The 12878-nt window shown below is 39.2% G+C and overlaps 1 protein-coding gene across 3 annotated transcripts in view; it reads right to left on the bottom strand.

The window, feature by feature from the left end:
• Positions 1-1365: 1365 nt before the first annotated feature.
• The window catches only part of uacab (uveal autoantigen with coiled-coil domains and ankyrin repeats b), a 52244-nt gene continuing 40731 nt past the window's right edge, over positions 1366-12878 (bottom strand). For all 3 annotated transcript variants that reach the window (XM_044354317.1, XM_044354323.1, XM_044354332.1), the window contains exons 12-19: positions 12480-12512; positions 10096-10188; positions 9305-9335; positions 9131-9180; positions 6117-8840; positions 5668-5820; positions 5344-5409; positions 1366-3895 (exon numbers count right to left, since the gene is read on the bottom strand). In XM_044354317.1, the coding sequence (XP_044210252.1) occupies positions 3824-3895; positions 5344-5409; positions 5668-5820; positions 6117-8840; positions 9131-9180; positions 9305-9335; positions 10096-10188; positions 12480-12512 (3222 nt within the window). In that variant the 3' untranslated portion in view covers positions 1366-3823. The remainder of the gene's footprint in view (positions 3896-5343; positions 5410-5667; positions 5821-6116; positions 8841-9130; positions 9181-9304; positions 9336-10095; positions 10189-12479; positions 12513-12878) is intronic.

Here is a 12878-nt window from a genome sequence, read left to right as displayed (position 1 = left end):
AGCTTTTCTCAAAGAAATCAAACCCAGGACAAGTCTTGTATCAATTAGAGGGTGTGTGCATGTTGTGTGTTTGTGTGTGTGAACAGAGGATGGGATAAGGAATAGATTAGCATGTGCTCATAAACTTGGAGTTATGCTTGAAGCTTGTATTAATTATATTTTTTGTACTGTAAGTAATCCTGATTATTTTCAAAAGCAAAAGGCCAATTCAACCACATTGTATTTTTTAAATGGAAAATTCCCCTGTGCTCAGTGACTGTGCATGCCATGAATTTATCTGAAATGAGATAACTGAAACAGCCTTGACCTCTGTTGGAGGGGGGAACATCTCAGCATCTCGTTTAAAAGAGCTTTAATGAAAAATAAATCTTGAGAAGAGAAAAAGAGCAACAGACAAATCAATAGAGGCACGGGCTCAAAGATAAAAGTGAGCGCTGTGTGCCAAAGAGCTACTCGCTCTCATTCCTGGGTTGATTGTGCTTCAAGTGAAACCACATGAACGGAGCAGTTCCCACAAGGGAAGTAAGTGCACGGAGCTAAAAGTACACATTCACTGTATGACTGACTGACTTCAAGCTGCTGAAATCTTGGTTTCAAATTCTCTGTACCATTAAACATTCATAACTGAACAAGCATCAATCAAAGTTTGGGGGAATAAACATCCTTAGTTCTTATTTATTACAATTTCAACACTCAAAACCTCAGCTAATCTGCTTTATCGGGACTGTGGATGTAGTACGATCAGATTCAATTTACGGTGGTTTTGCAACATAAGCAAACAACCACATAACTGTCATCACTTTGATTACAATATTGCTAAATCCTGATTGGTGCAAAGTAGTATCACATTTTTCCAACTGCAAGTGAGAAAACCACAGTGGGAAAAACAGGACATTTTACAATTGCTAATTAGCAGCTGAGAATGATGGGAGTCATTAATTTGCAGATATTTGGTCATAAATCAAAGTTTTGGGCAAATTAGAATCTTGACTTGAAGATGATGCTTCTTGGAAAATTTATTCATCACCAAAAGTAATTTTAATTCATCCTGAAGGTGTCATAAAACTGCACATAAGTTCACAGCATTCTGTTCATTTAGTTGTCGAGATGTTTTATTCCAAACGAATGCCAACCTGCTGGTGGCGCTAGAGGGAAGGTCAGGGCATCACTAAAGTCATTGGAATGAATCCACTTGACAGCATGGGTATCTGGCCTAAATTTCACACCAATCTACCCAATAGATGTTGAGATATTTCAATCTGGAGCAAAGTGTTGGTCTGACTGATTGACATTACCATTTAACCACCAGCAGCTGCAGAAAGTTATTTACTGTGGTAGTAACAAAATACACCAAACAAAAAAAGGTAGTTTTCTATGTTAGGCACTTTTATTGATTTTATTTTACTGATTCACAAACACAAATACTATGCCAACAAATACAACCAATTTAAACAGATTGGTTTATATTTATTTAGAGGTTTAACTGGATTTAATTAGTAGTTTATATTAACAGTTGAAGAAATATCCAAAAGAAAGATCAGAGTTAATCCCAAATGTCTACATAACAAAACTCAGAAGGTTTTGTTTTCTAAACTAACTGTTGTAAACAGAATATTTGGCCAAAGTATAAAAACAGAGAGGAAGAAATTTTAACTTGGCAAGGTGTGTTAGCTTGAAGGTAATGACGGGAGTGTTTCAAATAACAAATCTTTCAAGGGTTGCCTATCAACATAATTTAAGGGATCTGTTCTATTCTTAAATGGCATCCTACAGTAAATGTTACCCTGAACATGTGTTTTGTGCCGTTCTACTTCCAGACCTGCTGAATATCAGAATTGTCACACTGTAGTACAGTAATCAAAGTAGTACAAAGCTATGAAAAATATGTCAGTGTAAAGGCACGAGAGACTTGCTCAACAATCACAACACCACTACACTACACCATGAAGAGTCACAAAGAGTCGGCTCAGGGGTACGCAACCCTTGTTCTAAGGAGAGCTGCAAAGTTCACTGCCGAAAATATTTAGGTTTTATACATAAAGTCCAGCTGTAGTTGGGACATTTTGCTGCCTTTAAAATGATTTGGTTTAAATGTAAAGTAATGCAAAGCAGCGTGGTATTAATAGTTAAAGTTAGTTCAGTTTACACCACATTTCAGATTCTCTCAACTATCTGAGATTTCTAATATATTTCCTTAGTGTTAAGTATAGCAATGCAGACAATACAGCTACCAAAAAACAACAACTGCCTACCCCTGGGCCATACTGATTATTACAATTTCATCAACTTGGCCTGCCAAGTCTCACCACTAGAGGACACTCTGGTTTCAACAAAAGGACGACGAGCCACTGCAAACTGTAGGACACAGCAAGAGATCTCTACTCCACACCCTCATGACTCAAATCCAGCATCAACCATGGACAGTCTCATGTGACTGCCGTAACTGTGTGAGTGACATAACTGAAAGCTCTCCCACATCTAACACAGTACTATCAACCATCTACCAAAATGGCAAGTACTTTTAAGATTTGGATGATGTCTTTGGTATTTGGATCATTCTGAAAGCACTTATGCTAAGTTTGGACCTCCAGAGGAAGATAGTAACTGTGCCCAATGTGACAACATGAGAACAGTCTGTCTCTTAACATCTCAAGTGAGTGGCTGAAGTGTTACAGCTGGCCTGAACACGCCAAGTTTAAAGGAGAGGTTCAAATTTTTTTCCAAGTCTGTATTGTAATGTGCTTTGAAAGAGTTATTAGCCACTGTAATTATTCCTTCTGTGCATACTGGCTTTGAAGGGGGTCTACTTCTAATCCTGTCGATGTAAGATGTGGGACAAAATTCTCAGTTTTCTATGCAAAAATGCATAGCTGTAGTCTGAATTAGATATATTAAGTGTATTCTTCCCAAGCTATGGTGGCTTTAGTACAGAATTGACTCTTTTTGTTATTGTGTCTTCCCTGTAGCTCAGCAAGGAAAAACACCAGCTGAGGAAACACAAAGAGAGATCTCTTCAAGAGGAACAGCTACAGGGACCAAGAACTCTTTCAGTGTACACATGGACATCTGAGTATTGTAATAAGGTTGACTTACAAATAAAAAAAAGTGAACCTATCCTTCAAATTCCAGCAAACATCATGACACAAACATACTGTATGAGAGCTGACTGTCAGGTGGGAATGTGAAAAGTGGTCTTTGTGTTAAAGAGAGAGTTATCTATATAGGGGGGACCTACATACATTCAAATTATTCCAACATTACTGAATATAATGGGTTAATAGCAATGCAAAGATCTGCATTATAATTTTCTAAGATTTGACAGAAATGTGTGTAATCACACACTTGAAATTGAAAAAATAAATCCTGTGCATAGGTTGGTGATTAAGTCAAAATGATTTCACAGTTTGATACAGGACATCTTGAACTAATCCAACGCCATTTTAATGTAAACAGAGTTTTAATTTCCTGTTTTTCAACTGAAGTTCAAATAATGTATTTGCCCCTAAAATCTACAGTTATTCACCTACAGCCACGACAAATACGTTCAGATATTTGGGAACTGAAGTGCAGCTGTACTACACATAAATGTATTTTAGCTTCAACGGCTTGTTTGGAGAAATATTGCCTGAAACACACACACACACACACACACGCACACACACACACACACGCACACACACAAACACACACACACACACACACACACACACACACACACACACTGGGCACCCACAGGGGCCACAGCAGGGACTCTCTGCAGCGGAGGATGTGAGAATGGTGAATTTGAGTCAGCAGGCAGCATCGTGTTTGGTTGGAGGAAGCTTTAACACACAAACTCTTGTCTCATGCGGATGATCTGTAGTAAGGCGGCTTGGACGTCCTCATCCATGTGGCCCTATGAGAGAAACACAGTCAACAACGGGCTCCAGTTAATCCATTTGTCCCCAATTTTAAACACTGGAAGCTCACTTCTAGACTCTGACTGTTGGGTCTTATCAATTACTGACAAAACAGATCATTATATGCTTCAGTTTCTACAGTGATGGTGCAAATAGCCCTTCATATACAGTAAACAACCTGGTCTTCATGCTTTGAGACTCTGCCGAAAGATCTGAGACTCGCAGAATCAGTAATATCTGTCAAAAAAGACGTTTCTTTTTTAGTTCTATTATGGTGTATTTTATTTCATTTTCTATTTTAAGTGGCCTGATTTTATTTAATTACAGTGCTGAATTGTTCATTGTGATTTTCCTCAATTTTTGCCTTGAAAAGCGCTGTATAGATTATGTTTATTATTATCATTTTTATGTATTTATTGTATAAAGAATTTGGCCTGAGGCTATACTTTGTAGTACCATGTTTGCCTTTTTGATGTTTCATTCACTTGCAGCCTTCTCCCACAGGATTTCTGGCCATTACTGTTACCATTACCTTTTTCCAATTCATCTGCAGCGGCTGCTTCCAGTAATCAGCGTGCTTTCACAACCTTTCACAACAACTCTGCTATCTTTGCTGGAGCGCAAATATCTAAATTACCTCTAACTGTGGAATGGTGGCTAAAAGTACATTTTAAAAAAACGTGATTGGATAAAAGCACAACCACATTTTGACAAAAAACAGACGTGATTTCATTATCCTTATCGTTTGTTACATATTATTCAATACTGGTATTAAGATGATCATTTATTGCCTTGAAGTGTTTTGCCAGTGTGTCATAAACGATGCTTACAATGTGATGTTTTACATGATGTGCTAATGTTAACTGAAAGATAACCAGAGTCTTTTTACAGCTGGATGTGACAATCCCTCTGCACTAGTAGTTTGAAGCACATAACTTTCTGCTGCTGGAATGATGTTGAAAATTTATGACTAGCATTTTTTTTTTTTTTTTTTTTAGAATAAGATTTCTTCTCAAAATCATTCAAGTGTTGCTGGGCGCTATAATCAACACAGTGTATGTTACATGATAAATGCTGTATGATAAAGTCCACACTGTGTTTACAATAAAGGCATTTTTTGACTGAAGACAGTTTAACTTAAAAAACGGTTTACTTTTATGCAATCAAGTGTGTTTTAATGAAATAATTAAATGTTTTGTTTTCTAAAAGTTACATTTAAGATATGCTGTCATGTCTAATTATTGAATCAGTGCGTTCTGGATCCTTACTGTCGCTGTCATTAAAATAGTCAAATACAATAATCAAACTATTTAAAACCTTAATTATTTTTAGTAAATATCATCCACAGAAATGTGACAAACTTTCTCAGAGCTTGCTCTATAATTTCCTTTTAGTTGATGTTGGATACCAAAGAGTTAACTCCCAGTTCAATAGAGGGACGTACCTGTGCTGCACTGAGAAGATGAGTTCGATAAATTGAAACCACCTCCCTGTGTTGCCTCTCAGCATCCTTAATGAGGGAAACAGGCAGAGAAAGGAAACAGAGGTTACTGCTGGCCAGAACTGCAAATGCTGATATGGATTAGTTTTTATATACAGAATCTTCCAGCTACAATTCAATCTGAGGACAAGAATAACACCCATTTTTAAAAACTAACATATAGATAGTAAGGCAAAAAGTATTCCACTGCACAGTACAGCTAACTGTCTATAGCGGACATATGAATATGTTTACATATATTTGAATGTGTGATGTGTGTCCACTCACAGCCAGCTGCTGCTGTAGGCCCTTGATCTGTGCTTGGAGAGTGTCGATGTGCTGCGTCTGTCTCTTATTGGGAGCGTTGCTTGTGTATGCCAGCTGGGACAGACCGTTCAGCGCCTGCTTCAATCGCTCAACGTCTGTCAGCAACTCTGTGATCTGAAACATACACGGTAACATTAATGACATATATATTTTATAGCTTTACCAACCACACAACAAAACTAAACAAAAATGTATAGCTTAAAGAATCAATGAAAAATCCAATTTTACTTTAAAATGTAGATATACAGTATGTATACTTTCCTGAGCGACACTTTTAATATAATTCTGAATCTGTATTTATTTAATTTACTTATAGTCAAACACACATTGTGCCAATAACATAATAGTTTAAATACAGCTATAAAACCATGAATGAGCGCAGTAATAATAATGATAATAATAATTCCTACCTTCTTGTCTTTGGCTTCAGTCTGCTGAGCGGATGTCTGAATCCTCCTCTGAAGATCACAGATGGTGCTGAGTGACTCGTCGTACCGCTCTTTCAGCTCCCTAATTTCTCTTTCGATGGCGCGTCCCTTCTCCTGGACAGCCTCCATCTCTGTCTTGGCCTTGCTCTCGCCCTCCCTTGCTTGAGTCGCCTCCTGATGGACCTCTTTGCACTCCTCTGCTAAGCTCAATAGCTTGTTGCTCAGGTTGGCAGCCTCCTCCTCCAGCTGCTGCTTCTCCTTAGTCAGCTGGTTCATTTGGTCTTCCCTATTGCGAAGCTCCTCGAGAGCCTGAGTGGCTTGAAGGAGCTCAGATTGCAGCGCAGAGACGTCCTCGGCCCTCTGGGCATTGTTCTCCTCCTCTTCGCGAAGTGCCATTCGGAGCTTAGCGACCTCGTCCTCCAAGGCTTCCTTGGCCATGGCCTGTTCTTGCAGCAGAGAAGCCTGATCCCCACAGCGTTCCTGAAGTTCTTTCTGCATGGCACAAACCTTCTGGGCCTCCTCTTGCTGAGCATCTCTTGCTTTCTTGCAATCAGCCTGGGCTTGCTGCATGGCATCATTAAGGGCTTTCAGCTCTGTGTCATATGTTGCTATCCGAGTCAACTCTGATTTCAGACGCTCCTGGAGATTTTGGATCTGAGTGTTGCAGAGGGCGTTCTGCTCTTGAAATTCAGCTTTCTGAAGGGTTACCTCTTTGTGCTGCTCCTCTAGGTCGACCAACTTCAGAGTTAATTCCTCAAATTTACCCTTGAACTCTTCCTCCACTTCCTTGTGCTTTTCACTGGTAACAAGAGCAGTGTCTAGTCTTTGTTGAACAGATTCCATCTCAACTTTTAGTTTCTCTTCCTCCTGTTTGTTGCTCTCTCTGGCAGACTTTTCTTTGTTATACTTCTCTTCCATTTCCAGCAGTTTGACCGTTAACTCCTTCACCTGCGCACTGTACGAGTTTTCTTTTTCCTCCACCGCTGTCAGTGGGATAAACTTGGACTGAATTGCCTCCTGTATGGTATCAAGTTCTTTCTTCTGGGCCTCCAATTCTTGAGTAAGCTTTCCCGTTTCCTCCTGGGCCAACACATGCATCGCCGACACTTGGTTTGCTCTGTTCTCTGCCTCAACCACAGCAGTGTTTAACTTGTCTGTGATTGATTTGTGCTCTTTAACACTTATATAGTCTTTTTTCATCTCCGACTGAACCTTTTCCAACTTTTCTTTCAACTTATCGTTTCCTTCTTTCACATTCTTCAATTCTTCCCCACTTTCTTTTTCCTTGGTCTCCAACTTCAACATCTCAGCTTTAACACTCTCTATCGTGGAACTTAACTCCATCTTCATTTGTTCGTGCTGCTGTCTGGGTACATACTCTCCCTCCAGGCTCTGTTTCAGAGTCTGGCTCTGTGCTGTCAGTTGTACACACTCTTTATCTCTGTCTTCACATCTCTTCTGGAAAAGTTCAAGTTTCTTAATCAAGTCAGCATTCTGAGACTTCAGAGCATCCATTTCACTCTGGTGTCTCTCACTGCCACCTTTGAGGCTGCTGATATTCTCCTGCAGAGCGGCCCTCTCGGTTTGAAGCTGCTGGACTTGTGCCTCTGCTTTTCCGTAACGTTCACTGGCTTCCACCAGCTTGTCCTCCAGCTCCTCCAAAGCCTTTACCATGTTCATCCGGGCTTCATCGTGGACCTTCATGGGTATGAAGTCAACCTCAACCCTGCTGTTGAGCTCATCCAGCTGCTCTCGTAGTATATCTCTTTCTTCCTCGCTCTCCTCAACCTCTTGAATTAGTGCCTGGCTTTTTGCAGTCACATCGACCAGTTTCCTTTTCAGTGACGCATTCTGCTCTTCGAGAGCTGCTCGTATCCTTTGTTGCTCCTCAGAAGACATTGCCCCTGCTCCTCCCTGGGATGATGGACTATCTAGCTTTCGATGGAGTTCCGCCACCTCCTCTAGCACACGATCATAGTCCTCCCTCAGCTCAGCAATCTGCCGTTCCTTCTCGTCAACTGCATTGGTCAGCAGGTTTTTCATGTTGTCAAACTTCTCAGCTGGTACCGTGTTGCCATGTTTAGTCTGAACTTCCTTTAACTGTGTTTCCATCTCCAGGAGGGTTTCTGCTAGCTCATCTCTCTCTGCAGACAGAGCTACTAGCTCTTCGCCTAACCTTTCGGCCTCAGCTGCTAGCTGGCTTTCGCTGCTCTTGTACTCCTCCAAGGCCTTCTCACTCTGTTTGAGGCGATTACGAACCCGACCCACCTCGGCTGAAGCACCTTCATACTTGGCTTTGACATCCTGGAGCTGGGCGCGCAGCTCTTCTGTTGCCTGGCCTCCTAAGTGCTCCTTAACTGCGACCACATGGGCTTGCAGCTGCTTCACCTTGGATTCAGAATCAAGCATCCTCTTCTGAACGTCCCTCAAGGCATCCTCTAGTTCTTGAACCTGCTGATCAGCCTGTTTCTGGATGGTGTCTTTGATCTGAACCAGTTCTTGACACTCATGGCTTTTATGGTTCAGGGCAGTTTGAAGCCGAGCCGTTTCTTCCTCCGCTGCTTTTTGCTTTCGTTTGACCACCTCAAGTTCATGTCGGAGTGCATCAAGCTCACCAGTGACATCCCAGCCTACAGTGGCCTGACTCTTCTCTAAAGGTCTGGACAGTGAACGTGTCAAAGCAGGATTCTGGAGCATCTTCAGAGACTGAAGATAAAAAACATTGAATCAACGTGTGTATTTATATCAATGATACAAATACATACCACGTGGAAAACCAGCCACTTTACTGGAGAATAGTTGTTTATAGTACATAAGTTATAATTCTCTTTCGCAGAGAGACAAAGAGAAAACCATTTAGGATCTGAATATTAGCAGATTTATTTGTATTGTCAGTCCTGCAGTCCTGTTGCTTATATGCAAACTACTAACACTCTCAACACTATATTCTTGATGTCTGCACATCATCTGCAACTGCTCCACAGATAAAAGCTTACCTGATCAGAATCCAGGCTGTGAGCTTGTTTCATCAAAATGTTCTCTTTACCTGTTAAAAAAAAGAAGAGTGCAAACACAGCATTACAACTATTTCACTCTCTGCAGGTTAAGTTCAAATTAACGTTTTCTACAGTAAATGTTCTTAATGTTTAAAGAAATGAAAGCAAGCTGACCTTTGATGACAGACTGCCCAGAGTAGTCCCCCTGTAAATGCATAGAAGCATATAACAGCTGATTTTAACAACTTTTAAACATTTACTACTGTTATCGATCCTGTAAACTAACATGATACTAACGGCCAAAGTACACCAGACATGGACGTGATGCATCACATAGGTGGGGCAGAGCTGTTTTGTTTTTTTTTTAACCTGCCTCACAGACTCAGTCTTTGTAGCGTGTGGTTGTGTGCCAGCCATTGAGTTTAATGCAGTTGGTTATGCAGGGTTTGGAACTGGTGTTGAATTAATTAACTAGATTGTTTTAACTACAGGATCATGGATACATATTGATTTGATTGATTTATTTTAATGTGCAATAAAAAAAACAGCCACAATGCTGCACTGCTGCATTGCATTGCCTCTGGTACAATCACTATTTATTTTAACAATCTGTAAACAGATTGTACTACCAGTTGGAGGGCTGCGTAGCTGCATGTAGAGAGAAAAAAACAAAGTGTCGTGCTGCGTCTGATGGTGTATTTCTACTGTAACACTGTGGAATTTCTAAAACGTAATGTAAGGTTCCCTACATTTATTCAACAGTTTCCTATAAAGACACTTATTTTTCTTTCCACTGACTTCTGTCTTGAATTTTCAGGACAAAACAACGCAAATAAGTGTAAGAAGGAATTGATACTAAAGATATGTACGATGTTTGAATACAAATCAAAAAAATCTAAATTGAATGGATGTATCTGAGTATTAAAACCTCAAATATGTGATAAAATATCTATACAGTCACTGACCAAAGTGCTCCTGAGCTGGACCTTGACAGTCTCCGGGCCTCGTGCTCCGTCCTCTCTTTCTTTGGCACTGAGTAACACCTTCAACTGCTCCTTCTGATTCAGTAAAAAGAAAAACAAAAGCATGAGTGAGTCGAGGTGGAGCAACTGTCTATCCAGACATTCTCAAATGAATACATTAATGATCGAATAATGCCAAATATAAGGGGGCTCAACAGTCTAGTTCACAACCAACAACTATTCATCATCATGCATCAAAAGGTTTTTTTTAATTGAAATGATACTAGTTTTTTTTCATTATACTTAACAATATTCTTTCTATCTTTGAGTAATGCTCAGGACAAAAACACAACATTTGGTGAAGAACTGTTTGTGCTGTGAGAGTTTTTGGTGCTAATGCAGGTGCTTCAAGCTTGAAAAAGTTGGCACTGTCAAAAGCGGCTCGATGAAAACATTTGGAGCAAAATTATCCTCCTGAGTGCTGCATATCTACCTTGCAGCAAATGGCAGCTAACGTAAAAGCTTTTAAGGCAGCAGAATAGTTGATGCTTTATAATTTTCACACTTTTTTCCCCATCGGAGGCAGGACCAGGCAATCCTGAAGAGAACACATCTGCTCTGTAGAGTGCCATACATATAGTATGTCTATGAGACCGGAAATACTGTTTGTCCAAGATACTAAAGCATATGGACAAATACTGAGCCACTCAAGTTATGTGAGTATAAGTATCACTGGAAGAGTGCAGCCTTCCTGGCACAGCAGCTCCTTGACATCAAGGATTATCTAAATCGTTATCAAGGACTACACAATAATATATATTTATTATTCACATATTCTTATCATTATTTTTAAACCGCACTTAATCATTTGTAAAAGTTGTATAAAAATGAGGAAATTAGTTATTGGTAGTGAAATCTGATTTATTTATCTGTGCAGAATAGCACTTAACAATCAGGGCATGAAGAGAAGAGAGCACCTCATTCATCAAACAGTCTTAACAGAAAAAATTGTGAGATTTATTGATTATTGTTTTAGGTTGTGTTTCTTTCATTCCTTTTAGTCTCACACAGATGATAAAAAACATGGCAAGAACTACTTTTTAAATTTTTTTTTTTTTTCCAGATTTGTTTCAGGGAATTATGTAGTTTGGATCGCTCCAGGACGACAAGACCCTGACTCCTCAATGTTTAGTAAGATGTTATTCAGAACTATTAAGTCACAATGGAGTAACATTTCAGATGGTACTAATTAATGCTGTCAATCTTCCTCTATAATCCAATTAGAATTTTATTCCTTATTATTTTTAATATTTGAATTATATTCAAATTTTTAATGCTCAAATTTAGCCTATTATTAATACTTACTATGTACCTATACACTGTGTACACAGACTTATGCATTGCCAAAGCCACTGTCAGCATGTGGTTGTTATACGTTCTGTCCACTAGAGGGCATCCCAACATTACCAATAAACAGGTGATAGCTTTCTTCCTAAGTAATAATTAAGCTAAGGCACAAAATGAATAACATTAACTAAAATATAAATATTAAATAAGCTTTCATTGTACTGGATCATAGTAATTAAATTACGCGCTTAACTGAAATATAAATAAATCCACGTCAGTATGCACTTGTTTACATCAATATGGGACGTGTTATTTGGTTTGGGATGCACTGCGAGCCCAAATGATAGCGTGAGTAAGAGCTCTGTGTCCAAACTCCAAACTGGAGGCTGCAGCACTGATCACTCAGGCTCAAGTCTTTTACTGTTAGAGGTTAACGTTAGCGCACATTGAACGTGAGATTGTTCAATTCAGCCAGACTCAGAAAACTTATTTGTTCATCAGACATGACATAAGCATTTCGTTTTCACATGTGGGTAGGCCAAAACAAGAGGGGTGAGATTCTCTAATGTTAGCCGACACATTTATAAAAAATAAAAAAAATAGACATTCGAATAGGACTTTCAGCATTCGATTAGTATTTTTTTGTTATTCACTTTATATTCTACTGCCGAAATTTGTTCCAACAGCGCTAGTATTAATCCATATCAGTTTTTTACCCTGTTTTTCCCCTTTCCTTCAATTCAACACATAAAGTTCTGTACAACATCAGTGACATCCACCCAAAATCTGTCTTTCTGCCTTTATGGCTCATATATTTAGTTGCCAAGGATAATAATCTAAGATTGGTCGCATACCACCCTGAGAACTGCCATTATTGATCAACCTTTTAACATGGGTATCAACAATACTATCTGTGCAGGTTTCATGAACCAATTTTCTTTTCTTTAAATTTGATTGTTGCCAACAAATTTAAGACAGAAAACAACTGACAAAAATGTGTGAGGCCCAGTATGTTCAGGTGATCGTTTTTGTTTCAATACCTCTTTTTGAGTGTCTTCGACAGTCATCTTTTCCTGCAGATGAAAAAAAAAAAAAAAGATTATGCACAAAGTCAAAGGAGAGATTAATAATTGGCAATTAGTCTGGCAGCTTACATTGAAAAATCTATTATATTCACTGAATGTAGTCGTCAATCTTTTACATAAGCAATTATTAATAAAAGCCTGCTCTGCGTAACCTGACGCGCCAGATGGTTTGTTGCACAGAACCATCTGGGAAGTCGTCCTTGGAAACTAGATTTTTTTTGTAAAAACTTTTTTTTACTTCCTATCCATCATATTTCATCCAATCTTCACCAAACTTGGTACGTATCCTATTTAGAGCACCCCGGATTCAACGGTCCCATATGTTCTTCAATCACTTTAACCATTTTCTGACGA

This window comes from Thunnus albacares, chromosome 1 (genome assembly GCF_914725855.1).
Source record: "Thunnus albacares chromosome 1, fThuAlb1.1, whole genome shotgun sequence".
NCBI lineage: Eukaryota > Metazoa > Chordata > Actinopteri > Scombriformes > Scombridae > Thunnus > Thunnus albacares.
This window is presented reverse-complemented; position numbering and strand designations above follow the sequence as displayed.